This window comes from Corvus moneduloides, chromosome 2, assembly GCF_009650955.1.
Source record: "Corvus moneduloides isolate bCorMon1 chromosome 2, bCorMon1.pri, whole genome shotgun sequence".
NCBI lineage: Eukaryota > Metazoa > Chordata > Aves > Passeriformes > Corvidae > Corvus > Corvus moneduloides.
In genome coordinates, this window is record NC_045477.1 from 107980713 (window position 1) to 108007375 (window position 26663).

The 26663-nt window shown below is 42.1% G+C and overlaps 2 protein-coding genes across 3 annotated transcripts in view; one reads left to right on the forward strand and one right to left on the reverse strand.

Moving 5' to 3' along the window:
• Positions 1 to 18763, forward strand: part of PPEF1 (protein phosphatase with EF-hand domain 1) — a 35558-nt gene extending 16795 nt beyond the window's left edge. For both annotated transcript variants that reach the window (XM_032100755.1, XM_032100756.1), the window contains 12 exons: positions 716 to 830; positions 2728 to 2774; positions 6618 to 6784; positions 8382 to 8418; positions 8880 to 9029; positions 11711 to 11911; positions 13259 to 13444; positions 14059 to 14201; positions 14869 to 14975; positions 15966 to 16129; positions 16950 to 17034; positions 17498 to 18763. In XM_032100755.1, coding sequence (XP_031956646.1) covers positions 716 to 830; positions 2728 to 2774; positions 6618 to 6784; positions 8382 to 8418; positions 8880 to 9029; positions 11711 to 11911; positions 13259 to 13444; positions 14059 to 14201; positions 14869 to 14975; positions 15966 to 16129; positions 16950 to 17034; positions 17498 to 17691 — 1596 coding nt within the window. In that variant the 3' untranslated portion in view covers positions 17692 to 18763. The remainder of the gene's footprint in view (positions 1 to 715; positions 831 to 2727; positions 2775 to 6617; positions 6785 to 8381; positions 8419 to 8879; positions 9030 to 11710; positions 11912 to 13258; positions 13445 to 14058; positions 14202 to 14868; positions 14976 to 15965; positions 16130 to 16949; positions 17035 to 17497) is intronic.
• A 728-nt stretch (positions 18764 to 19491) lies between these two features.
• The window catches only part of PHKA2 (phosphorylase kinase regulatory subunit alpha 2), a 44894-nt gene continuing 37722 nt past the window's right edge, over positions 19492 to 26663 (reverse strand). Inside the window, 3 exon segments of the mRNA XM_032100754.1 lie at positions 19492 to 23984; positions 24496 to 24696; positions 26054 to 26109. Of these exon segments, the coding sequence (XP_031956645.1) occupies positions 23811 to 23984; positions 24496 to 24696; positions 26054 to 26109 (431 nt within the window). The 3' untranslated portion in view covers positions 19492 to 23810.

Here is a 26663-nt window from a genome sequence, read left to right on the forward strand (position 1 = left end):
ATGTAATTGGCCTTTTTGTTTGCTTAAAAACATGAATCTTGAAAAGTTGTTCTGTAGCTCATCTATCTCCTCTACCAAGATTCCTCAGAGCTGTTGGAATTAAAAGCTTTAAAAATCACCAACTAAAAATTTTTTCATAAAAAACATTAGGAGAGAAGACTGGAAGCTTCAATGTTGCATTGTTATAACGTCTTCACTGTGAACAAGAAGATAACCCTTACCAAGGCAGCCCTTGCTGGAGTTTTCCTGTCATTGTTTTTGCAGTTTGCTGAAATATCATTTATGGCCTTCGGGGGTTTTTTTTGTTAGCTTGTGGGATTTTTTTTTGTTTGTTTGTTTGTATTTTACTCACATCTAGAATGACATCCTTTTAATTTTTTCCCAGTTACTTTAAACAGATGGCCTTATGCAATGATTCTGAATGCTCTCTAAGTCTTATATTTTCTGAAAAATAGGAAGAGTAGAAACAGTACAGTATAAATAAAGTGGGAAAATCTGTAAAATAAAGTCAGTCAGGGCTCCATATCCATTCACTGGGAAGCAGAAGCAAAGCTCTGAACACACCAGCACTAGGCCATACAGCCTGAACTGATGTCCAGAGGTCTGCACTATAAATAACTTTGGCAATACATGTCTGATATTAATAAAGCAGACAGACCTATTGCTAATTTGAAGGAGTCTTCCTTTTCTACCTGCTTTTTTTTTTTTCTCACAGCTGCTTCATGCCCGCTATGTACTGCAGCTACTAAGTGAAACTAGGAGGGTTCTCAAGGAGATGCCAAATATCACCCATCTTTCAACTTCCTACTCCAAGGAGATAACTGTCTGTGGTAACGTGCCAGAGAATATAACTGCTTTGGGTTATGGGTTGATATTATAAGTGGTTATAGAGTGATACTTTTCCAAATTTTGCCATCACAAGAGAGTTCTCAATGCCCTTTAAAAAATTTATTTATTTACTTTCCCCCACAAATGCATAAATTGGAACAAACAAACAAACAGACAAAAAGTTCCTGAGTCCATAATAAGTATATTTTAAGAAATTCCCTCACCTCCTTTTTCCTGTTCTTGTTTAACATTTCTGAATGAGTCAGTATTAATTCAGCTAACACTGCAGTGCAGCTTAAATACTCCTGCACTTCCACCTCTAAAATGTTACCAAGTATTTTGATCACTGGCTGTAAGTCTCACCTCTTTCTCCTCTCACTGGGATAAAGACCTTACTCAGTAATGATTTTAATGATTTTAATCATAATTTAATCGGTAATGATTTTAATGAGGGCTTAATATGGGTGGCAAAAAAGACCTTTCATTGACAGCATGACTATTTAGAATAAATTGAAATGATAATAACCCCTCTTTTCTAAGGAGACCCAAGAGGATAGATAAGTCTCTATACAACCAACAAATTAGTCTCACAGAATGGTGTGTCACACAGTAAAGAACTAAGAGCTCTTTGCCCATCTATTTTGTTACACTTTTGTAAATTATGGATAATGGGATGCGGTATCCTGACTCGACACAGAATGCAGTAGCTGCAAAACAGAACAATAATGGTGACATAACTCTTGACATCTATAAGTGCGTGCTGTGTGTAATAGTAAAGTGGTATAAGGGAGGTACTGTGAGACATGCAAAACAAACAATGTTTTTAAAGATGTGGTTATGGACCTACTTTGATTGCCAGGAAAGGGTTTGTTTAAATGAGGTTTGTATAAACAATAATTTGTTAACCAAACCAACAAGACCCCTTTCCAAACCAAGGGAACACAGATTCATGCTTGTTCACAACACAACATGTTCTTGTTAAACAAACATTCCTCTTCGCGTTTCTATTGCATTTGTACTATGTAAGCAGCATCTAAAGGGAACCCAGTCCTGTACTGAAATGAAAAGCTTTTGTAACCAGAAAGAGCCTCTGCAGAAGACAGATAACCCATTTTTAAGCATAATTGGTCCAAAATGTTGACTTCCTTAAAATAAGGTATCCCTCTCTCCATTTCTTATAATTTCAAATTAATAATGCCGATTAAATATATGCCTGAAATGTTTGCTTCCACATATGTGATGAATACCTATCATAGCTTGAAAGATCCCTCAGAATTAATTCAGCAGGCTCATAATTAATCAAAAGTTGTGCAGAAAACATGTACACAGGGTAAAAATGTCACTTCTCTTTTCCTAATCATTGGTGGTAAAAGCATATTTTCACAAGATAGGTTTTGAAACTGTTTTGCAGCTTTGTGGTGGTGAGTCACAGACATGAGAAGGTTGGCTTCAGCTGCAGCTACAGCTGCATGAAATGCAGTCAGATGCACATGGAATCTCTGCTCCAGTGATCCTTTGTGTTGGGGTGAAATTCCCCTGCCTGTTCCAAACAAACCTCTCAAAAAGGGCCCAATCTGTCATTCCTGTGGCCTTAGCATTGAGGCACCCAGGCATGGATAGTTCTTGACACTCTCCATCACTTCCTGCTGGTAGTAAGCAAAACCTGTCCCTGAAACACGTTCTGTTGTGCAGTATAAAGAGGGCTACTTGGTAAATTTAAACCCATTTGTATGTAGAAGTCTATTATATTTCAAAATGTCTTTCAGTGACATTTTCTGGGTTTATATACGTAAGGAAAACATGGGGGAAAACTTATTATGCCTAACCAATTCCAGTTTTATAATTCCAGTTTCCTCCTCTGTGAGAAAATTTTTTAAAAAATGTTTTTGTTTCCTGTAGGAGATTTGCATGGAAACCTGGATGATCTTTTGCTGATATTCTATAAGGTAAGTAGGTACTCCGAGATGTGGCATTTTCACTTTATGACTTGTTATTAATAACACATATTTGTGTGTGACAGATTTATCACCATTAGAACTGTTCATGTGGTGTGCATACACCACACACACAAGTTCTGGAACAATTTGGTGTCTTTGTCAGAGCTTTTCCTTCTTCATATCCTCCTGTTCACTGGGAAGGAGAAGATCGAGGAGATGATTGTCTTCCTGAATGATGAACTGCAGCATGAGCCAAAACTTAAGAGAACTCCTTGCAAAATCTCCAAAGTTCTGCCACTGTTTTAAATTCCATATTGACTGAAGTCTGCTAAAATCAGGAGCTAAATTAGTTCCTGATGTAACACTTCACCATGGATAATTTTGACTCACAAGAAAAATGCAGAAGCTTTCATTTAGGCCTTCCACGGATACCTACAGGTTTTTTAGTTTGGTTTTGGGTTGGGTTTTTTTGGTTTGTTTTTGGGTTTTTTTAACAGGAAACAAGAAAGTGTTGTTTAAAAGCTTTTTAAGCCTTGGAAGCAATCACATGATCTGCACAAAATAGAAGTACTTTGGGCACACTTTACATATCCTTTTTTATCGTGCTAAAAAAGCATTTCTCAGTTTTACTGATGTGTAAAACAAATTAAGCTCCAGGCTATCTTTTCCACAATTGTATGTTTAACTGAAGATGCAGGAAATGTTGTGTATTTAGTTTCACGTTTATCTTCAGTATGAATCACCACCTTTGATTTAGCAGGTACTCTCTTTGATTTGAGCTTTCCGGGAAGAGGGGGGGAAAAGGTTTGTGTCAGATCCTTACACATTCATCTGCACTGAATGGAGACTGAAGTGAGGTAAACCAGGTGTTTAAATGATGTAATTCTCCCCCTGCTTCCAGCTTTGTTACCCTTCATCTGACACTTGTTGAATGTAAATGTAGTTGTTTTGCCCAAGTGCATACCTGAAGTCTGTTGAAGTATAGTTAAAGTATAATCAGACCTTTTTATGGAATTCTGCTTTTCTTATTAATCAACCATCTTTAACTGGTCATTGGCTCGCAGTCTTTTAGTTGTTTAGCTCTCTTTTTGAAACTGAAATAAGATATATGTTGGTTTCATACACAGAACCTGGAACGGGAAATTTATTTTGAAGATAAATGCTCAGATATAATTGTATTTACAGCTGCAGTAAGCCTGCATTTTACTCTACAGATGCCGATTCTTTCCCCCCTGCCTAACAGATGTTATAAAGAGAAAAAAAAAAGCAACTCTAATCCTGATTTCAGTAAATTTAGAGCCAAAACTCCCACTGACTTCAGACTAGAGATAACACCCAGTTTTCTCTGTTAAACTTCTAGGGAAGTCCCTTCCACCAAACCGAATAAAATGGGCAAGTATTTTGTCACTTCAAAGTAGTTGAGAATATAGAGAACATATGATAGAGCTGATTAGTTATTTAGAAGCAAATTAAATGACACTATTTTCTGTCCCCTCTGAGCAGTTTACTCGATAAGCAGCAAACCCAGTCAGCTTCTGGGATCCATTTTTTTTCTCCTTCCCAAACTCTGTTTCGGTTGGAAGGGATTTCATCCTCCGAATTGGTACGAACTACCTTAAACAAGAGGGTGCAATCCTAAAGAGTGTCATAGGAGTGATCTCAATGTTCACAGGGCTGTGCAGAGCTGAATGGATTCTGGAGGCCTGCATGCAGACCAGGCTTGTCACAGCACTTCCAGAAACCAAGCCCCGCAAACACACAGAGCTGGCAATCTACAGCATATGGATACAATGCTGCAGATGGTGTATAATCCTTACACCTGGTTTGGCTGAAGCTAAGACAGTTACTTATTTTTCCTCAATAACCAGTTTGTAAGGTTCATTCAGTCCCTGCATTAATCTTTATTAAATTACAGCATTTCCTGATATTCCTTGAAACACTTGAATTTTAAATTATGTATTCCTAAATTAGATTGTTAAAGGGATGCTATAGATAGAAATAGCCTGAAGCAGTAGAAAATGCCAACAACAAACGGAAGTTAATTAATAACTAACCCAGGAGATACAGTAATGATGCCCAGCAGCAAGTTGCTAATCATTACAGGGCCTTGTTTACCTCTCCAACATGTCAGAGGCTGCAACAGCCTTTAATTTAGTTTTGCTCTCATCGTTGGTTGAAACCACAGAAAAGGAAACTGCATGTCTGTGGAGCAAAACTAAAATGTCACATTGAAGTTGGAAGTCCAAATGAAACTTGCTTAAAACTCAAACTGTGTGTAAGCTTTTCCAAAAGAAGGGTGATAGAGTCTGGAGAGTGCTCCAGTAGATCTGTCTTTACATGAGGACTGTAGTTAGAGTGGTTGTGTGTATACTCACAATCTGCTGGTGAATTCACATGCCTATTGGTTTTAAGGCAAAGCTTTTATTTATCTTTCCAGAAACTGCTGCTGAGTTTCTGCGTCTCTTCTACTCCTGAAATCCATCCTATCCTTTTTAAAATCACTTCAACCCACTGCATTAGCAGAGTCTCATACATTGCCACTCCTGTGAGCACAGAGCAAGCACAGGCCCCTTCTAAGTTACCTTGGAAAGGGCTCAGGACAGACTAGAGCAAAAACCAAGGAAGTTGTATTTACAGCAGCCAGGATGGAGAGACCAGGGTTCACTTCTGCATCCTGAAAACACAGGACACTGATTGGGACAAAAAAAGATATTCTTGTATGGATTCAAATTACAAGTTTCATTGAGTCCCTGGCCAAATCATGTATCCTACAATAAACCTGCTAAGGCAGTACACCTGCAATGCCATAGGAACACAAGAAAGGCTTGACACTGACACAGTAGATATATTCAAGAAGTGGATGTGCATGTCTTGCAATGCTGCCAAAAAATGCTGCCAAAACTGTTAAGAGTGGCTTCCACAGTTATAATGTCATTTTATAGATGTCCTATTGATATTTCTTGTACATATCAATTGAGAAAACAGAGGTTTCTCTTTTCTGGGAAGTCAAAGTTAAAATACTATTTCTGATACTCATGACTGGAAATGGTGAAGCTACATATAGTTGGTGCTGTATTTTATGTAAGCTGATGGCACCCATTGAAGTGGTGGTAATTAATCTAATCTAAAACATATCATCAGTTCAAAATACTTGTTTTTAATAAGTCACCATTTATAATAAAGCATTTCTCTGTATCTTCAGAAAAAAAAAAGGTAACAAATAGCTGTATGTTCAGCCTCTCAGGTTTGTGAGCTTTCAAGTATATCTTTGCCCTCATGAGTAAAATTCAAGTAGTGCTTTCAGGATTAAAACAGCTGAAATCAAACTCTTCAAAGTTCTGTCTTAAGATTTTATATCCTCTGGACTATAGTCTTTCTCAGGAGTTCTGGAATCATACACTGCAAACAATGTAAATGTATGAAATTCATTCAAACTTACGTCAGAAGATAATTTTTCATGGATTTCTTATCTTCCATTCCAAGTGAATGACTCCCTTCTGTTTGCACGTGCATAATTTCCTGGCAACAGTTGCATTAACAAAAATGTATCTTTTACTACAAGACTGATGTTCCTTTTGGTCCCTTTCAATTTAATATAATATATTGAGGAAAGGATTAGAGATGGCATCGTAAGAACAGCTAGAGAGGTCATCTCTAATGGCTCAGGTTGTCTGATATGGAGGTTTTTATTCTAAGCAGTGGAAATAAATGCTGCATTTTAGATCTCTGTATTACGTAGGATTTTTTTTCAGAATTTCTAGCAATGGGATCTCATTTAAATGCTATTTCCTTTTTTACAGTAGCAAAGCAGCCTCTCTAAATGCTCCCCCCCCTTTTTTTTTCTTTCTGCAGAATGGTCTGCCTTCAGAACAAAACCGCTATGTCTTTAATGGTGATTTTGTCGACAGAGGGAAAAACTCTATGGAAATACTTATAATCCTATTTGCATTTCTTCTTATCTATCCCAACGATTTACACTTGAATAGAGGAAACCATGAAGACTACATCATGAACCTGAGGTAGATTTTGGGGGTGGGGCAGGTAGTATCTGGCCTTTCACTAGAAATGTTTGAGCTTTTGAATGCTACTTTAACCACTGTGACACCCTAAAACAGAAATAATGTTTTATTAAGTAGTCAGGTGAAGACCTTTGCCTCTTCAACGTGTGGGGGGGAAGGAACATCCTCACTACACACAGACATTTGAATGGGAATCATGTCTTGTTTTTGATCTAATCATAATCCATTGAAGTCAGAGGGCTTAGTGCAGCTTCCAGAGTATCAAAGTTGGGGAAGGACAGATGGAAGGATGATATTTTAATTAAAGAACATATTTAGCTAAAGCTGATATTTTAGTTAACTTTGAACTAAGATGTCACTTCTCAAACACAAGGCACAGGTAAATATCCTACCTTCTACTCAGTGGAGCTTCATTAGTTGGAGGTGTCAATGCAGGAAAGCTGACACTCTTTTCTAACACAGACATTTGCACTCAGCTGTGCAGTGTTGCCAAGGGAGTGAACACAGCCAGTGGCTCTGGCTGTAGTCAAAGTGTGACTTGGAGACAAAATCATCTCACAGATGTAAGAACTCCTCGGTCCTACTCCCTACAATTCTAAGCCACCCCAGAAAGTCTTTGGGTGACTGACTGGTGGGTAACCTGCTATACCCCTTGGATCATTTGATGTGTGCACACAGGATGTATTGCTGTTTTAATGCAGAAGCCTGTGTTAACATCTAGGTTAGAGGCCCATAGTCAAGTCCTATTAATGATCCACATAAGAGAATCAGTTTCACATGATAGTTACTTTTTCAGCACTTAATTAAAAAAACAAAAAACAAAAAACAAAAAACCCAAACATAAACCAAGATCAGTTACTTAATCTACAAGGTAGAAAAATTCCTACCCAGAACAGTAGAAAATATTAACTAAGTCTGTGATGATATGGAGTGCACAGATGTAGTCCTGTGTATCACTCTTTCCTGGGCATTTTGATTAGCAGTGCTGCACATTGCTAAATTTGAAAGCTGAGTGTTGTGAAAATGCCCCTTGATGAAGGATATCTTGGTGTTAAAAGAATGAGCTCTCAAAATCCTTGTCCCTTGTGGGGGAAAAGACATGACAGATGACATTGTTTAAGAAAGTAATATGTTCAAGGCCAGGCTGGATGAAGCTCTGGGCAATCTGATCTAGTGGAAGGTGTCCATGCCTATGGCAGGGAGTTGAAATGAGGTAATCTTTTAGGTCCATTCTATAATATGATTCTATGGTGATATGATATTTAAGACAAAAAACTCTGTGAAGGTTTTGTGGGAATTTTTGCCCATTATCAGTTAGCTTCCTTTGGAATTTCTCTCTGGTATCTAAAAGGTAGAGCTGGCAAAAAGGCCTCTAAATAATTATTGGGCTGGATTCGGTTCCTGACCTCTATTATGTACAAGAAACCGGTTTAACTAAATTCTCAAGACAGAGTGGAGGAAAGCACATTTCAACTGAAGTGAGATGGAATGGCAGGTGAAAAAGGGGGCTAGAAAACTCCTGGAAAACACCATAGCACAGGAAGCCATGCAGAAGGGGCATACTGAAAATCAGTTCATTATGCTGTCCTGTTTTCAGATATGGCTTCACAAAAGAAGTTTCGAAGAAGTACAAGGTAAGACTCCTCCTCCTTCCCCTATATCTTTTTGTACTCTTGCACATGTAAAATGAAACCTGTGTAAACAAGGAAACTTCCAACCAATTTATTTAGGTGTAGCAGAGAATTACTTTAATGATGTAGCTGAAATTATTTTGGCCTATCAGTGGAATAACTGGCAAAACAATTATAACTGCTAGTCTCTTATGCCCAGAGATCTGTGGGACAAAGTAAGTAACATCCATAAGACTAATCAAGAACACAAAAAGAGGTGAACATGAAAGAAAAACTAAATGCTACAGAGACAATCAAATGGCCCTAAAGTAAATGTCAGAACATGTTTGTCAGGATTGCAGTTCAGGATATCACCTGGACACCACTGTTCATGTAAACTGTCGCAGACATTTTAGCAAAACCTTGAACTTAGAAGCAACAGATTCTGCCAGAAACAGGATCTAATGTAAGAGTATATTTTACAGGACCATTGGAAACAGATTTTGTGTCTTCTGCGAGATGTCTTTAGCTGGCTTCCCCTTGCCACTATAATTGATAGCAAAGTTCTTATCCTACATGGGGGGATATCAGACACCACAGATTTGGATTTTCTGAATGCACTTGAGAGAAATAAGGTAAGAGATCATATTCATATGAGGGTAATTTTGTTTTCTTTTAAAAATTTTGCAGTACAAATGCTAGGATCAAGTTGTTTACATTAGGAAAGGAAATGGCAGCAGTATAAGGCATGTAAAAAAAATAATAGTCCAATTTTTCTTCAAAATCAGGGCTTAGGAAAGAAGGTTGCAGTAGATGTGAGAGCCAGTTGTTTGGCTTTCTGCATAACATGGGTCTTTTGACCTTAAAATAGCTAAAACCACTTTAGATGCCTCCTCCTGCAGTGATTAGCCAGAAAGTATGAAAACTACTTGGTTCTCAGGTATTTCCAAACACTGTAGAAATCAATCTAGCCACATATTTCTTGCACTGCCTTTTGTCCTGGGGCTGTGCTTCTGCCATCTGTTGTGTGTGGGAAGTTCTCTACCTGTGAGGCACTCCCTTGGCAGCAGCTGAGCATTGTACACGTGGGAGAGCCTTTCCAGAAGGATCAGACTTCAAGAACTGGCCTTGATAAAACAGAATCTACTGCTTTTCATGGATTTAGAAGACAGAAATGTTCATGCTTTTTTTCTGAAATGGTGAGCAAACACAGATCTTCCAAATGAGTGGAAAGTGGTGTTGCTGCCTGTTCCGACCTTCCCCTGCCCCTCCCAAAGACACGTGCTCCTGCCCATGTGCTCCGAGCTCCTTTGTTCCAAGCCCTGGCAAAGCCAAATGTAACTCAGACTCTTCAGCAGTGTCTGATTGGCCGCTCACCCCGGGTCCGCCCCCAGTCCGCCCCTTTCCCCTTCTCCTAATAAAAGATGGTCGAGGGGAGGCTCCGCCTCTCACTCAGCCTAGCAACTTTCCTGTGAACATATCTGGTCGTCTGTCTCATTTGAAAGCTTCTAACTGCAGGGAATTGAGCGAGCAGGGAGCTATATTTCTCCCTCTTTGCTTCTGCTGATGGTATTTGCTCTGCAGCTGATTCAGGTACCGATTTTAGAGCTACTAAAGTGCTAGATCGCCCGTGCTACCTCTCAAGGCTGCTCGAGGCTTTCTAAGGCATTGAAATACAAGCGCTAGCCGGTATAAAGCTGAAAAGATACCTTCCACAAAGTGGTGTGGGATTTGGTCTCGATTTGGACAACTAAATAAAGATGTCTGCTTGTGATCAGGGTGCTGAGACTCCTTATAGTCAGTGGAGATCCAGGGGACCTGATGGAGATCATTGCTTAGGCACGTGTCTCCAGTGCTGTTGAAGGAAGTGCCCCATAGGCTAGGGATGTCCCCTCTGGCCTTTGCCTGCCTCTGAAGAAAGTCTTCTTTGTAGGTCTCCTCCACCAGTCCCCTTTAGGCCAGATTTGTGTCTGCCCCCCTCAGACTAATTCACAGACACAGTGGAGCATCTCAGATGGCATAGGAGACCAATGCTTATGCAACCTAGTGTACCCTGTCATCAGTGTCTGTGAAATCTAGAGCTGTCATCCCCATATTTCCTAATGCAGAAATAAATGCTTTACAGGACAGTCAGTTCTGTCTCTTTCTCAAAGACATGAAAAGAGCACGAACACTCCTGATCATTGGAGTCTTAGGCTCCATTGGCTGTACCACGGTGCACTAAAACTGGGTGCCTAGCTACAGATAGAGGTGTCCTAACTGTGAGATGAGTTCTGCCCATGCTTTCACCAGGGCTCAGCTCTGCATGTTTCTGAGGCAGTATCTGTAAAATGCAGAATTAACAGGTCAAAGTTGCTGCCACAGGAGAGCATTGCTAATGAGACATGTGTGGGCCACAACCCAGGGTGGTGTCACTCAAGGCCAAGTGATGTATTTTAATTGGTACAGCTGGCAGCTGACAGGTCTCTCATATTGGTCAGTGCTCTGGAGAATAACCCAGTGTTGTGCACTTTGTTTTGAATTAGTCCTTTTCTTTGTTAAAAAGTAAAATTCAGGCATCTGTGGACTGTGTATGTTTTATTGGTGGGTGGTTTTGGTTTGGGTTTTTTTGTTTTGATTTGGGTTTTTTGGGTTGGTTGGTTGGTTTGGTTTCGAGGTTTATTTTGGCTTTGTTCTGGAAATAAGCTAGTATGAGAGTATTTCAAATGAGAAGACATTCCCTGGAGAAGAGTCCATGTTAGTGGTCATCCATGGAGCCATAGCACACCACTCCAAAAAAGCAAATGCCCATGCATGTTGGAGGAGTTTGATTTAACAGTGTAAAGCCTGATGTAATACTTCATCAATTTCACTGCCATCTTCCTGATACTCTATTTGTTTTAGCCAAATTAATCTAACAGCATGGTAGTGTGTCAGAACAGAAGTGAATGGACTTTCACCTTCAATAGAATATGAATGTATATTTTGTTTCCAGGGAAGCTGGGCACTGAAGCATCTTCCCTGAGCCCAGGCCCTACTTGCTGTATAGTGAGACCTTAAGATTGACTGTGTTTGGAATGAGTCTGTGTGTCTGGATAAGAATATGAAAGCAGTTCTGAAGAGCCTGGTTACTGATAGGTATAAAGCAAAATTTCTGCAAGTGCCAAACACCTGCAGCTTCTCTGAAACCTGTGAGTTCAGGACATTATGAGAGTTAACATTAGTCAAACTCTCTGAGTTTTCCTGAGTGCAAGAAACATGAGCTGGTGTGCCTTTCAGCCAGCATCTCTGTATCAACTTTCGTTGTTGGGGTGGTAACTTTTTTTTTTTCTTAAAGTTGAAATCTTTGATGCGGCCACCAAAGTCAGTGAGAGACAGACAGGACCAAACAAACAAGAGAATTCCCACGACCAAATCCAGTAAACACACTGCCAACCAGCATCTTGCAGGGAAGACACAACACACCTCTTCATCGGGCTCCGCTGAGCCTTCAGGCTCAAATTTGCCTCCAGACCCCGCCCTGAAGGAATGGAAACAAGTAGGTGAAACCAAAGACACACTGATACCAAACCCCTCCCGCACAAACTCGGCAGGCGTTCTGTTTAGGCAGTGTGGTTATGAGTTCGAGAGAATGGTCTCTTATTAAGAAAACAGTCATTCTAAGGAGTGTATTAAATACCTAACGGTTTTTGGATGCTTTTTGTAGACCTGGTAATAAAGGCTTGGGATTTTATTCCTTACAAGTAAAATTTGCCCAGTGTTTTGTTTTCTTAGCCCTTAGGAGGAGGAAACTGCTCAGTACGAAATGGGTTTGCCTGCCCTCATGTGGTTGGATCTGTTGGTACAGAACGGGTTGTTGGTTTAGACAGGTCAGACTTTGCAATTGTTGGTGAGATAAAGCACCTTTCTTTGTCTGTGCTTTTGGCAGCTGAATGCTGATACAGCCCCAAAAAGTCGCCCAGATCCTCAGACCTACAGGCAGATTATTCAGAAGTGGGAAGTTTTTGTCCTCTGGCTGTTCATTTCCTCTTGAATATTAGAGCCAATATGGAGCTTTAGTTATACTGTAATTTAATAAATTGTGGCAATTTGGAAAGCTTAATTTCTCTGAAAATCTGATTTCCCAAGATACCTCTCTGACCTACAAACTAACACAGTGGGCACAAGCAAGGCCCTCTTTCCCCCAAAAATCTGACACTCCCCCAGCTAATCAAGCATCCACTAAGGCATGCTCATGAACATGAAGTGGAATATGTTAATGCAAACCTTGCCCAGCAAGGTTTAAACAAACACATTTTGACTAATGTTTTCTACTGACTAGAATTAAACCATGATAATTCACCTTCATGTCTGAATCCTGCTAAAATGTGAAATGTTGGTTTGAAACGTGAGCTAACTGAAGACAATAAAGCCAAAGGCAACTCTTACCATGTTGAGAGCAGGTACTCCCAAGCTTAGGTAAAACCACTGACCCATGTGGTTATCCAGTCTGTGCTGGGAAATAGAAATTGCCTCTCCTACCTATATGTGAAGAAGGCAGCTTGTGTTCTCTTTGAAATAGCCCAGGTACTGCTCCTGATGCACCTGCCCAAGTCTGAAAACCTCAGCTGTGAAAGGAGGTACATCGCTAAAAAGATGTCTCTTCTGGAAAAAAAAAAAATTCATCCAAAATCTAGAAAGTGTTTCTTAAAAAGGATAAGAAAAGTCTCAGCACAAAAGAATATGCTCCTGAAAGGAAGGAAAAAACCCAAGACTTACATTTTAGCAAAGATGTGTTTTCTCCCTGTACTGTGGGGCTTTTGCTGTGGCCAGGATTTTAGACAGCCATAGCCTGTCAGTCTTCCCCCACTGTTAGTCCTCACTTGCTTGAGTTTGCTCTTTATAGATCCTTGACATTCTGTGGAGTGATCCAAGAAGCCAAAATGGCTGTACACCAAACAAGTGTCGAGGAGGAGGCTGTTACTTTGGTCCCGATGTCACTGCCAAGCTGTTTGAGAGGTATAATCTAAAGATGCTCATCAGGTCTCATGAATTTAAGCCAGAAGGTTATGAGATCAGTCATGATGGGAAGGTAAGATGCTTCCATGTAAAGTAGAATTCTCCTGTGAATTTCACAGGAACATCCACAGTAGATTTGTCCACAAAATTTATTCTAAAAAGGGAGAGTGACTTTGGGTTTTGGGGGAACTTTGTCCTAGATAGATGTTACAACAAATTACTGAGTTCTGAGTAACAAAATTCTTTACAGCTTTAGGGAGTGGGGACCAGCTTATTACTGACATGAAAACAAATGGACATCAACAAAATCCCCAAGAAGAGTTGTGTGTAAATACAGTTCAAGAGATGCTATAAGGCTCTAGTTGTCTTTAATTTACGGATTTCTCTTCTGGCCCTGCTTTCTTACATGCTGTGTTGGGAGGCCAACAAGAATCCTGAAAAACAGGTCTCTCTTAGAAAGAGGTTTCTGTTAAAACAGCATGTTGTATCTCACTGCCCTCTGAAGTGTGACAGGTCAAAAATAAAGGCCCAGAGCTCTGACTCTAAAGGCAAGAGCAATTTGGTGACACAGTTTTATATGTAGACACATAATTTTGTAACTTGGAATTTTTTCTAAGATCAGTTTCAGAAATCAGTGTCAAGAAGAGCTGTTCTGGCCAATCCAGTTTCTCTGTTTCCTATGATCAGGTTATCACCATATTCTCTGCCTCTAACTATTATGAAGAGGGCAGTAACCGGGGTGCTTACATCAAGCTAAATCCTGAACTGACCCCTCGGTTTGTGCAGTACCAAGTCAGCAAGTACACGCGCAGGCAGAATCTCCATGAGAGGTAAAGCTGTGTGTTGCATGCTGTGAGGGGTGGACTCTCCTCACATGTGAGTGTACCTGCCACAAATCTCGAGCTTGATGGAATAACTGAATAGGCATCCATTTTCCTTGATTCTCCCTGGTTTTTTGTTTTACAATTTAAAAATTAATACAGTAAACTAAACGTGTTCTAAGTGTTCAAACTTGGTTTCCTGAGAAATTCACAAAGGTAATTAGATGAGGTAAGCAGTTCGAACAGACAATTGCCAGGGACTCATAAATGGCCTGCACCTGCTTTAAGGCTGCAGTGTTAATCTGGACAAATCCTGTTATGAATTGAGTCTCAAAAGTTTATCATGACAGCTTTGCCATGCCTAGTACTGTGGTCAGATTAGTAAAGGAAAGCAGCTTAGAATTACCTGCATAAACTCAATTATCTCATAAACACAGATTATTTTTATGGAGCATCGTTGGTTTTGTTTTTTGGGGGGTTTTCCCCCTCTGAATGTTGTCTTGCTCCCCCACCCCCTCCAGTGTTCCAGTATGTTTTGGGTCATCCTACTTAAACATACTAGACCCTAAACTTACTACATGTTAAAGGATAGAAGCATTTGATAATGAATGCTGAAAAGCATAAAATGCTTGAGGATTTTAATCCTATAATAATCTGCTGATTTTTTTCTTCCTAGGGTAGGTACAATTGAATCATCTGCCTTAAAGTCCTTACGAGAGAAGATTTATGCTCACAGGTCTGAACTCACCAGTGCTTTTGCACAATACGACGTCAATGGGACAGGTACTACTCCTTCTCTGTCCAGCTGCCACCGTGGGGAAAACAGCTTCCATGCGTCTGTGGGGCAGAGGGAACAAACTCCATGGAGAGGAGTCCTGCCTGCCTGCCACTGTCAGGCTGAGGACAGCAGAGGCTAGTTGACCTTGTTCTCCCTGACCACAGAGGAGAATAGATGTTGGCAAGGGTTTAGCCCCAGACAACAACTTGAGGGGATGAAGCTTGAAGTAGAAAAAAGCTGAAAGACATGGGCAAATAGAGAAATGGTGTTTGCTGTTGGGTAGAGAGTTTGGGCAGGCAAATCCAGTTCCAGAAGCTCAAAGGTCACTACCACCTTCATGTAGGAGGGTCTTCAGAAGGTGTCAGACACGGAACTGGGGTCTCAGGTTGGAGGGAACTGGTCTCCTTTTGAGCCTGGGAGGTATCTGAGGAAAGTTGGCTGCCTATGCCTCCAGCAGACACACAGCCTTGTCTATGCCTCCAGCAAAAACACACTCACCCCTCAGCTGAAGAAAAGTCAGTGCTAAATTAATAGATTAACCTTTAATGTAGAAGCAAGAAGTTGATTTCTACCACAAATACAACTTTTCCTCAGGATGGCTACTCACTTGACTGTGTCCTGTGCCCTTACAAGGGCACTCAATAACATGATGGTGTTTCTTTGGCCACTGAACAGCTGTTTCACATATTTCTGTCTGGTTTTCAGCCACATGTCACTCTAATTGCAGCTCAGCTGAAATCTGAAGTACACCTTCATGGCATAATCTGGCTTTGTCAAAAGGTGTTAAAATATGCTGAACGTCATAATAGCATCACAACTTTGTGTCAGGAAGGGACCTGTGGAAATGCCTAGTTCAACCTCACAGCTCCTTTGTTATGAGGGCTTTCATCCCAGGTTTCAGAGAAAATCCTTGTGTTTTGTAACCCTTTGTGCTGGTGACTGATGTGTGCTGTGTCCTGTTCCACTTGTAACCATGACCTGACCCCTTCTGGCAGGCAGGATTTCTGTCAACGACTGGGCTGCAGCGATGGAGTCTGTCCTACAGCTGGAACTGCCCTGGAGGATGCTGCGGTCTCAGTTAGCACAGATGAATCCAGATGGAGAAGTTGACTTCATGTCATGTTTTTATGATTTGAAAATGGGTCAACCTATAAAAGAGGTAAAGAGAAAAACACCTCCTTGCAGTTCTTGGAGGAACAACTTTCGGTGCAAATTAAAGCACAAGACAGTGGTTTGGCCCATCAAGTAGACACCTGAACTAGTTGCTGAGCTTCCTTTTATAGTTAGTGGAGGAAAATGAGCACTGCTGGGGTACGAGTCATCATCCCCTGCTAAGGTAGATGCTTAAAATAGGTTGGATGAATCACATGCAAGAACTGCTTCTTACTTTCTGTTGGCTTTTGAGGGCGTTTAGATAACAGAGAAGAGGAGATATGACAAATTCTGCCCAGAGCACTCAACCCTTACTCTTTGAAATGAGCTTTTCAAACAAGCTCCAGAGGCAGTTCAGGCCCCTGTGGGAGGAAGTCACATTTGTAGATGGACTTTTAGATGTTTATAATGGTATCTGAGGTCAGTTGTTACTGAGTGGCTGAACAGTGCTTTGGGACTGAGGTATAACCATCATTTTCCTAAACAGCAGGATCCATTCACATACGTACAGTAAGTGCTTTGTATGAGTGCATGGCCTACACCATCCCTAGATTATCCATATTTCCTCAAATAATTACTGAAGGTAGGAGGTGTGAAGGGCTCCTTTCCCCCTTGCCCTGCCATCTGAAAATGACGGGTTTTATCTGATTATTCCTCAGGACAAGACATAGAAGTGTCATTCCAGAGAACTCAAGCATAAAGTTTTTTTTTTTTTAACATTTGACAAGTTAAACTGGGAAAATGGAAATTGGATAGTAGATATTCTGTTGGTTAAATTAACTCAAACCAATATCTGAGTAGCTTCTTGTATGTGATTTCAAAACCAGGCTCAGCCAGCTTTGGCAGAAACACTGTGCAGATACAGAAAAGATCTGGAGATCATCTTTAACATCATTGACAAAGACCACTCAGGTAAGTCCAGGTACCTCCCCTGTGTCAGCTGAATGGAGCCTATACCAGTTATCTTTTCCCCACTGTGTTTCCTCCTTAAGGCTTCTAAATATAGGGGAACCAGAGGTGATGTCATTTCTCCAGTTTAGTGGAGACTATTTTAAGCAGTCAGGCTGCAACCATATAAGGGACAGTGCACAGAGCTTAACAAGAAAAAATTCTCACATACCCCAGCTCCAGTATTGGCTTCCCTCTTGTGGGGGCTTTTTCTCCCTTCCACTGTCTCTTTACTGCTTTCTCAATTCCACTGTCAGAAGCATTCAATCATTGCGTAAAGTAAAAACGTGCTTCAATTATGAAAGCACTAACCCCCCCACCATGGTAGGCAGATAACTGTCTTGCAGTGAAGGAGTGTGCATATGTGTGTTTATGCAGGAAGGGGAAACAGCACTGCAAAAAGCAGCCTACTGTCTGTCTCCTTTAGGTTTGATTTCTCTTGAGGAATTCAGCCAGACATGGAGACTCTTCACCTCTCACCTGGGCATTGATGTACAGGATGACTCCATTGACAAGTTAGTCCTCAGCATAGACTACAACAAAGATGGCCACATCGACTTCAATGAATTTTTAGAGGCCTTTCACATTGTTCACAGACTCGAGAAAAAGGCAACCTCATGAAAAGGCAGAACTTCTTGTGAGTTGTCTTGGAAGCTCAGCTTGCTGTCATTAGTCATAAAAGGGCTGCTTGATAGGGTCACTGCTCAAGTCTTTATTTAGCCCCTCCTGGTTAATCTGTACCTGCTAATAATGGGACAGAGGAGATGAAAACTCACACTTAACAGTATTACTGTGTCATTGCCACACACTGCCAGGACCTTACAATTCACTTCTGCCCTCTTGGTGGCATCATCCCCATCAGTCTAATCCCTCAGCATTGCCAAGGTCATGCCTAGAGCTGTGTAGGAAGAGAGACTTTGGTATGTGTCTGTCAACAGTCCTTAGTGACAGCTGAGAGCATTGATGACTACAAGGAACATATCAGACCCTCCCTGGTGATGGAACAGGCACAAGAGAGTCTGGCTGTGGGTTTTCCATTGAAGGAGAGGAAAACAGGGAAGAAGCATCTAGTTAAAATGGGTAGGCCTGCATTTAATCTTGCTCTTTGCATGATGCAGAGGAATTAAATCATTCCAGGTCACTAACTTATCCTTTCAAAAGTTTACAGGCACAACTTAGAGGACCTTGGTTGAAAGGTATTTACACTTGCACTGGATTTCCTCTTGCCACTGGTTACTTTCCCCCACATTTGTTGGGATTTAGAGTTCTGAATCAATCATAACTGTTTCTGAGATGGAGCCAGGCTCTTCTCAGTGGTGCTGAGCGATAGGACAAGAGGCAATGCACAGAAACTGATGCACAGGAAATTCCACCTGAACATGAGGATGAACTTTTTTCCTGTGCAGTGACCGAGCACTGGAACAGAAGGCCCAGAGAGGGTGTGGAGTTTCCCTCACTGGAGATATTCAAGAACCATCTGGAGGTAGTCCTGTGCTATGTGTTATGGGATGACCCTGTCTGAGCAGGGAGGTTGGACCAGATGAGCCATTGTGGTCTCTTCCAATATGACCCCTTCTGGGATTCGGTGATTCTGTGATAACTTGTCACCTTAATGAAGGCTAAATCCATAGCATGTTAATGCAGAACATGATAGATCACAAAATAAAGCTTTGGCTTTCTGAGCAATGCCTAAGTGGGGTGTCTCTGCTTATGTTTTGGTATCCTGCTCCCATCACCATAGAATGCACTGTTCTGAAGACAAACAGGGTTTTTTAAAAACAGAGATGAGTAAGAACACAATAGTAAACATATTTTGATACTACCAAACCTAAATATTCTTGCATATAGTTAAACATAAATTCTTTACCAAGAAAAGGAACTGAGAAATCCTGAAACTGAGTTTTTGGAAGGTAGCAAGATGGAAGAGTCTATTGCCTTCACATGCCTCTCTCCTTCCCCTGACTGCAAGCCAATATTCCCATTCCTGCCAGTACCACCCTGGCAATTCCCAAGGGGGAGAAGTCAGGAGATCTGGACTTAATTTTCTTGCATCTTACACCCTGAAAGCAACATCAGGTCAGGAGCTCTTTGGTAACTGTATTACCTTATTCAGCCTCAGTAAATCCAACGCACATAAAGCCATAAAGTGCTTTTTGGGTAGGAAAAGGTTCCAACCTAGTCCACCTTTAAATTTTAATAGCTAAAGATGAGCTAAGTAAAACAGCTCAGGTTCATTTAACAGAAGTGTTGAAAGTAGAAAAGAAGCATCCTTCCAAGTTTATCATCCCAGAATGTAACAGCAGCCCAAGCTTAAGGCACTGCTGTCTCTCTTAAATCTTATTTTCTACATTTAAATACAGAACACTTTTCCAGAAGTATTTTGTAACTTGGCAGATGAATGAACAAACATGCACACACTTATTTCTACCGCCTTGGAGAAAAGAAAAATCTTTAATAGTGCAAACAAAATTTACAGTAAAACTTCAATGGCATTGGTAATACACAATGTATATTTTTAGCATGCAGTTAATCTGATCAGTCCCACCTTATTCCAGTGGAGTGACAAAAAGGCTCCACTTATGATGGCCAAACACCACTGTGTGTGGTGGGATCCTGCTTCCCACTGTTGCTTCCATGCAGTGGGTGTGAAATGACAAGGTGGAACTGGACACCACAGCTCTGGAGTCCTCCTTTGCCACCTGCCCCAGTAAAGAGGACAAAGCCAGGGTGTGCAACGAGAGAGAGCAGCTCTGAAGGATGGCTGGCAGCCTCCAGTGTGGATCTTCCCCACTAGGGACACATTCCTGAACCTGGCATGAAGGGGACTGGCCTTGAGGGATCACTTCCTGAGAGGGGATGCCAAGGTACAGTTGCAGCACAGGTTCACTTGGCAGGCAGTGAGAGCCTTTTGGGGATACAGGACTGAGGAGCTGAATCATTGAGCCAAAAAAGAAGGTGCTGTCCTGTCAGCTGCTGGTGGCACAAAAAGCCCCCTTACCCCTGACAGGAGGGTGGCAGGGGAGTAACTGAAACATCTAATGCTGGAATGCATGCCACTTGAGACTGGAACTGGGAGTGGGAAAAAGCCCTGCTGCTTTTACTTAAACCCAAACTGTTTGACCCGAAGCTCTTCTTCTATAACCCCCATCCTCAATCCCTTTTTTCAGTCATGATTCTATGCAGCAGCTACTTAATATTCCAGACGTGAGTGGTCCTTTGAGCAGCACCTGAATCAACCTGCAGATGAGTGCCCAAACTCTTACCCTACAGCTACAGATGGCACCAGGGGTGGCATCTCTCTCCTGCTTTCTGGGCAACTCTGCTCCTACCTGCAGACCACTCCAAAAAGTGCCCAAGGTTGGACGTGGACTGACTCAAGCTCCCACCTCACTCAAGGCCCTGGCTACTGCCAGAGGGGTGACACATTCCTGCAGTGTCCTGTGCTCACATGGGGCAGCCCAGGTGTTTCACTACCCCACAGAAAGTGGCTGCCCCTTTGCAGGGCAGCTAAGGACTTTGTGGCTCACCTGCACCTTCTGGGAACAAGCAAGACTCCTTCCCTGAGAAAGGAGACTACAATTAGCAGCAGAGAAGTCAGACAGACTTTGTACTCCACCCATTCAGTTTTCACAGTTTCCTGTGGGACCAGCAGCTAAGGGAGATCAGTGGTGCTTTTGATCTGTCTAGTTTGACAAACCCATGTCCCTGTCGGCAGCAGGGAGAAGGCAACAGCTGGGAGCAGGGAGGGCACTGACCTGGGGGAGCAGGGTTGGGGCCAGCATGTGGTGTGAGCTCTGAGCTGGACACAGATCCTTATTCTGCCAGTTGCCCCCCACCCCAGCCCTGCACCTGTCTCCAGGTGCACCCAGCTGCCCCCAGCACTGTGTGGGTGCTCCTGACCTCACAGCTGCAAACTGGTTGGGGCAGCAGTGCTGGTCAGGCTGGCACAAGCAGCTCTCAGGTGAGTCTATTTTAATTCACTAATGCCCTTGTTTCACAGGATGTGTCTGTTCACCTTTGCCTTCTTTCCGTAAGTGAGTTTCCAGGGGCTGGGAGCTGGCAGTGTCATCTGGTGGCTCCCCAGGGAGGCTACACAGCCAAGGAGAGCCTCTGCCAATTAGCTCAGCCCTGCACAAACTGCAAAGTCGTCCTGTATTTTATCTGGGAGCACACCCTGGTCACTGCCAGTGCCAGCTCTGCTTTGCAGCAGCCTCACACACCCAGGGGATCTTCAGGAAAGCAGGGGGTCTGTGTAAAACCTTAGTTGCATAATTGGGTTTGCACTGCAAGGCAACTCTCCAGTTGCAATGGTTCTTCGCTCTGAGCAGTAACACAGCAGCAAGGTGGTGCAGCTGTGCCTGACCCTGTAAGTAGTATTAGTTTGCCTTCCACTGGCCTTGTGTTTGAGTCCCACCCTTCACCACCAGCTACCTAAACTCTTCAAATTACTACATAAATACTTTTCAATTGCCTGCATTCCACGTGGTAATTCATTATGACCATCATGAATATACCATAACCTAGGTCATATTGTGAATTTGATATTAAAAACACCAATGACACTCCCATTAAAAAAAATAAGTGTTAAGGGGTGTCCAGGTATGTTAGTCCATACATTTAATTGCCTTAGACTTCAATGCAGCTGCATGTAAAACCAACATCAGCCTTCTTGTTTCTGCAAAAAGTCATCTTGCATCTCTCACAGTCTAGGATTCAAGAAGAAAAGCAAAAATAACTGCTACTACTTTTTGTATGATACCGGGTAAAATAAAAAACTATCACCTTGCTGTTGTGTGCTTATGCTCTGCACTGTCACATCTGCTTAAAGTAGACAAAGGATTTTACTTCCTTTTACTGGGAAACAAGCCAAGTGAGCTCTCACAATACATACGAAAAGTTAAAAAAACCAAACTAAACAATAACAAAGGCAAACCCTTACAAAACAGGCACCACACCAATAAAATGACTTCTACACCCAAGTGCTAATTGTACCTGAACTGTCACTTTATACTGGCCCCTGCACAGGCCCATGGTTCCCATGGTGGTTTAACACAGGGCTCCTGGTCCTCTGGACTACCAAACTCCTCTGTCTCTGAAAAAAACATTACATCACCTCACACTTAAGGCCTCCCACACCTTCACTCTCTTGAGCCAGTTCCCAGATACTGCTACAGCAGCAGTGACTCTGTAGAGGGACAGCAGGCAGGGTGTCATGGCCTTTGGAGCTCAGACCTGCTGGGACCATGAGGGCTGGCAACTGGCAAGTGAGACAGGACATTACTTCTACTGGAAACAAAAACCTCACTCTCAAAAGCACCACACACTATTGTTACAAAAAAAAAAAAAAATTCAAATCCTATACAAATGGCACAGTTATGTTCTGAAAGAGTGGAGGGGAGGCTTACAGAAATACTCTTACCAGGTTTATTAGCTCAGAAAGTACTTTTTACAGGCCTATCTGCTCTTTTCCCCTCTGCCTGGCAAGACAGAATTGCTCTGATCCTTTCTGCTCACATGGCAGCAGTGCTGCTGAGGGAGCCTGTCTGTGGCCATGGAGAGGCTGAAGCTACTGCCACTTTCCTAAGCTGTCAGCCAGGTGCTGACATGTGGCTGGTGGCAAAGCCAGCAGCACAGGCACAAGGAAAACCACTGCCAATGCCTGGGGACACACCTATTCTCCCTGCAGCATCTCAGAGCTTCCAGTGGACAGCATTAACCTGGGAACTGTCTGCAGGGAGACTTCCAGGCAGCCCAACCCCTAACTACATGAGACCAGTGTGACTTCAAATTAAAAAGAAAAAAAAAGAAAAAGAAAAAATGGAAAAGGAAAAAAAGAAAAGAAAAAAAAAAAAGAGAAACATCAAAGCCTTCCATAAACTCACGCTACACTGGAAAGGCCACAATAATGCCATTTTTAACTCTGAGGCTGTTTGCAAGGGAAATGATCAGGAGACTTGGAAAGGGTGCTCAAGGGGAAAAGGTTTATCTTGCTCCATTCAGAGGAAAGGATTACAGGCATAAAACTGTCTGTCACATTGGAGAAGCTGGAGTCTTGAGATTTTGCCTCCAAAGTCTTGGGGATGCAGGGAAGGAAGCTATTTTGTTCAGATTAAAGACAGATGCAGCTTCCTGACAGAGGCTATCCACTCAAATTAGTGGATATTGTAGGAAGTTTGTCCCTACTGGCCTTAGCCTTGCACTGACTAGGTGCAAATGAGAAGAGAATCAGGGTAAAAGTGTATTAGAAATACCACCACGTTATTTCAAGTTATTCTTACTCCTCTATTTTCCCTGGATGTTTCACACTGTGCATTAGTGATTCACAATGATGTACATTTACACACAGCAGGAGAAAAATTAATGAATTCCATCACTTCCCTTATTTGTGAGACCGTCCCCAAGATGCAGCTCCCTCATTTTATTATGCCTTTTGATCTCCACAGAGTAATCTGTTTTCCCCTTGGCAGAACTGTATAATCCTTGCTAATTTAATACAAATTACATTTATGCACTTTGGGCAGAATAAGCCTCATTATTTGTTATTTCTTGCACACTCTCCTAAAACCAGGCCAAATTCCAGCTCCCTGTCCCCAGCAGGTCAGTGTGCACACAGCATCCCCAGCAGGGCCAAATGCTGGGGGAGTGGATGGCACACACGGGCAGCAACCACAGCCAAGGGGTTTGTGACAGGGAACTGGGGAGGAAGAGCCTCCGAGCCTTCCCTCCGCTTGAGGCATCACTTACTGCATTGCACAGCCTGTGCTGGGCAGGAAATCGTGTAAATAAATAATTATAGCTTTTGTTAGGTAAGTCATGGTGCCATAGGCTCCACTGGGAGCACTGTCATAAAAAAAGTGGCAAATTCCCGTGGCTACGTCTTTCTCCAAGATACTACCAGTAGCTCCAAATGATTTCTGTAAAGAGACAAGCAAAGAAGTAGGGCAAGTTAGGCATGCATGCTTATTTATTGGAAAAAACCAACCCCATTATGATTTTCTATTTGTGCTGAATACTGAAAATTCTCTTTCCCCTCATGAAAATCTTAATCAGGATTACTATAGGGCCCACATGACTTAGTTGGATCAGTGCAAGTAAATGAATATATAAATTCACAGATTTTTGTCCGTTGGGGGGAATGGGTGGGATTACTCAAATATTGGTAATACTAACGCCTTGATAAAGCAGAACTTCAATCTACCCTTGCACTTCAGAGCTTGTTAGACACTACAATTTTATTCCCTTTAAATCTCCCACAGTTCTTGCATTAGTTCTCCCAAATATATTTCCAGAAGATACTTAAGTGATTTGGTCTGTCTTTGTAGGAGAAAGGGCCAGGACAAAATCAAGTTCATCACACACATTAAAAAAAGAGCAGGGAATAATTTTGAAAGGAGGAGGCTTTCCCCCACTGCCCTTTGAGCTCACCAGCTCCTGCAGAAACAGGTCATTGGCCATGTGCACAATTCTGTCCACGTGGATGATGCCCCCGATGCTGTTCACCTCGATGTCAGAGAGGAACGTGAGGACCAGAATAGCTTCCACCAGGAGCTGCCTGTACTCAGGCTGGGGGACGTGGTTCAGCACCGACTCCACGTGCACTGCAAACTTGATTTCGCATGGGGTCATCTGGCAAGTTTGAGTGGAAATGGAAAGACAAACTGACAAATCCAAAAGACTAGCTCCTCACATCCTGCAAGCACTGAGACATACGCTCCTCTCCACACATGGGGGCAGACTGACTGAACAAAATGTTTGTGCAGCTTTAACACTTACAGAAAGTTTTTGTGTTGCTAGACCCTGATTCTGCAAACAGTTACACAACTTCCAGAAGCCTGCTCCAGCCCTGCAACCCATCTCACACACATCTCACTTACATACAGTGCTGTTGATGCTTAGCTGGCACATTAACTCTTTGCTCCTCAGGCTGTGGTCTCACACACTCTGCCTTGTACGTATCTTTCTGGCATTGCAGGTTAGTTGCAAAGCCAAATGTACTGCTGAGTTTTAAAAGCAACCACCTGCTTAGAGGGGTGATTTTTAAATAACCCCTGAGCTTTGCCATGCAGGAATATCACTATTCTGTTTGTAGAACAGCTTAATTTGCACTGGCATAGCTCTGTGGATGTTATGCTGCCTTAGGAGGTTTGTGCTTATTTAATTCGATTGCCTCAAACAGCAAAATTAGATCCTGTCCAGGTCTGACAGGCTAAAAATAGAAGTCTCTTTATCTACACAATAGGGATAAATAAAGCTCTCCTTTCTGAAAATAACCACAAACCCCAACATTTAAATTTGGCAGAAAATTCCAACTCCTCTCTTCAGCTGTTTCCACAGTCCCTCAGAAAAGAAGGAAGCCAGAGACAAGTCTGAGAGAAACAGTCAGGAAAACAGTCTTGGGCACACAAGCACAGCTCTTGCACTGATGGATTACTATTCACAAGAGTTTGTTTTATAGATGCGAATTCAAAATTTGCCAGAGCACCGAAAGACAGAATCCAGCTAAGAAAAAAATGCAAGAAAATGTTATGGATTTAAAGAACCAAAGCTTTGGTTAGAAACAATCATCCTTAACTGGTATTTACTTTTGAGCCAAAATACACTGCCTGCTGTTGCAGCATATTAAAAAAAGTAAGTGGCAAGCAATGTGTCTGCTTTATTCCAACAAGTCTGTGCTGCCTCACCTTCCCCCCAAAGGGCTGCTGTCTCCCACCCTCTCTGGAGTCTCCCAGTGGGCACAAGGGGACAGTGAAGGCGTGCAGAAGGCAGGCTCAGCAAAGGGAAAACCTGTTACAAGCCTCCTCTCAGGCCTGCCTGGCAGGAACTCACCTGCACAGACCCAGGGAAACTAGCAGAGGTGCTGGGGGAAGGTCCAGATGTTCTAAACATAAAACCAAGGATCTGTAACAGCAGCCCTGCTGCATTTTACACTGTCAAACCAAACATTCAGACATGTGGCTAGAAAATCATTGGCATTTTACTGTACCTCTCTGGTGGTTGAAGAAGGAAGGACATACCCATCAATGGACAGACCATGGCACTGAAACATTTCAAGAGTGAACAGAAATTACACTTCTTGCAAGTCAATCTGAGGGTTCTCTGTTCTAAGCCAATATGTAACAACTTGCAGTTGGAAAAAAAAAAAAAAGGCAAAGCAAAAACCCCCAAATAACACAGAAAAAATCTGTTCAAAAATATTATTTCATCCTTCCTGAAGAAGTTATTATGTAACTGGCAAAGATTAGAAGCAGCCTGACATGACACACCAGAGCATGCTGTGCTCCAGTCCAGCTAACGAAGCAAAGCACTTTGAGAGCCACTAAAGCAAAGGCAAACAAAGGAGGGAAACAAATCCATGAGAGCATTCTGTTGGAAAGGATTTGGAAATAAAAGATAACAAAAAAGCAAGACAACAGACCACAAAAGCAAGAATCTTTTTAAATTTTTGCTAGAACAACATTAAGTTATGTGTTTCAGATCCAGGACAGCACACCGCAGGATGTCAACCACTGGGGGAGAGAAATACCAAGTGGTATAAAGAAAACAGTGACAAAACCTAAATGGTGAAAAGGCAGGTTAAGGACAGACACATCTGG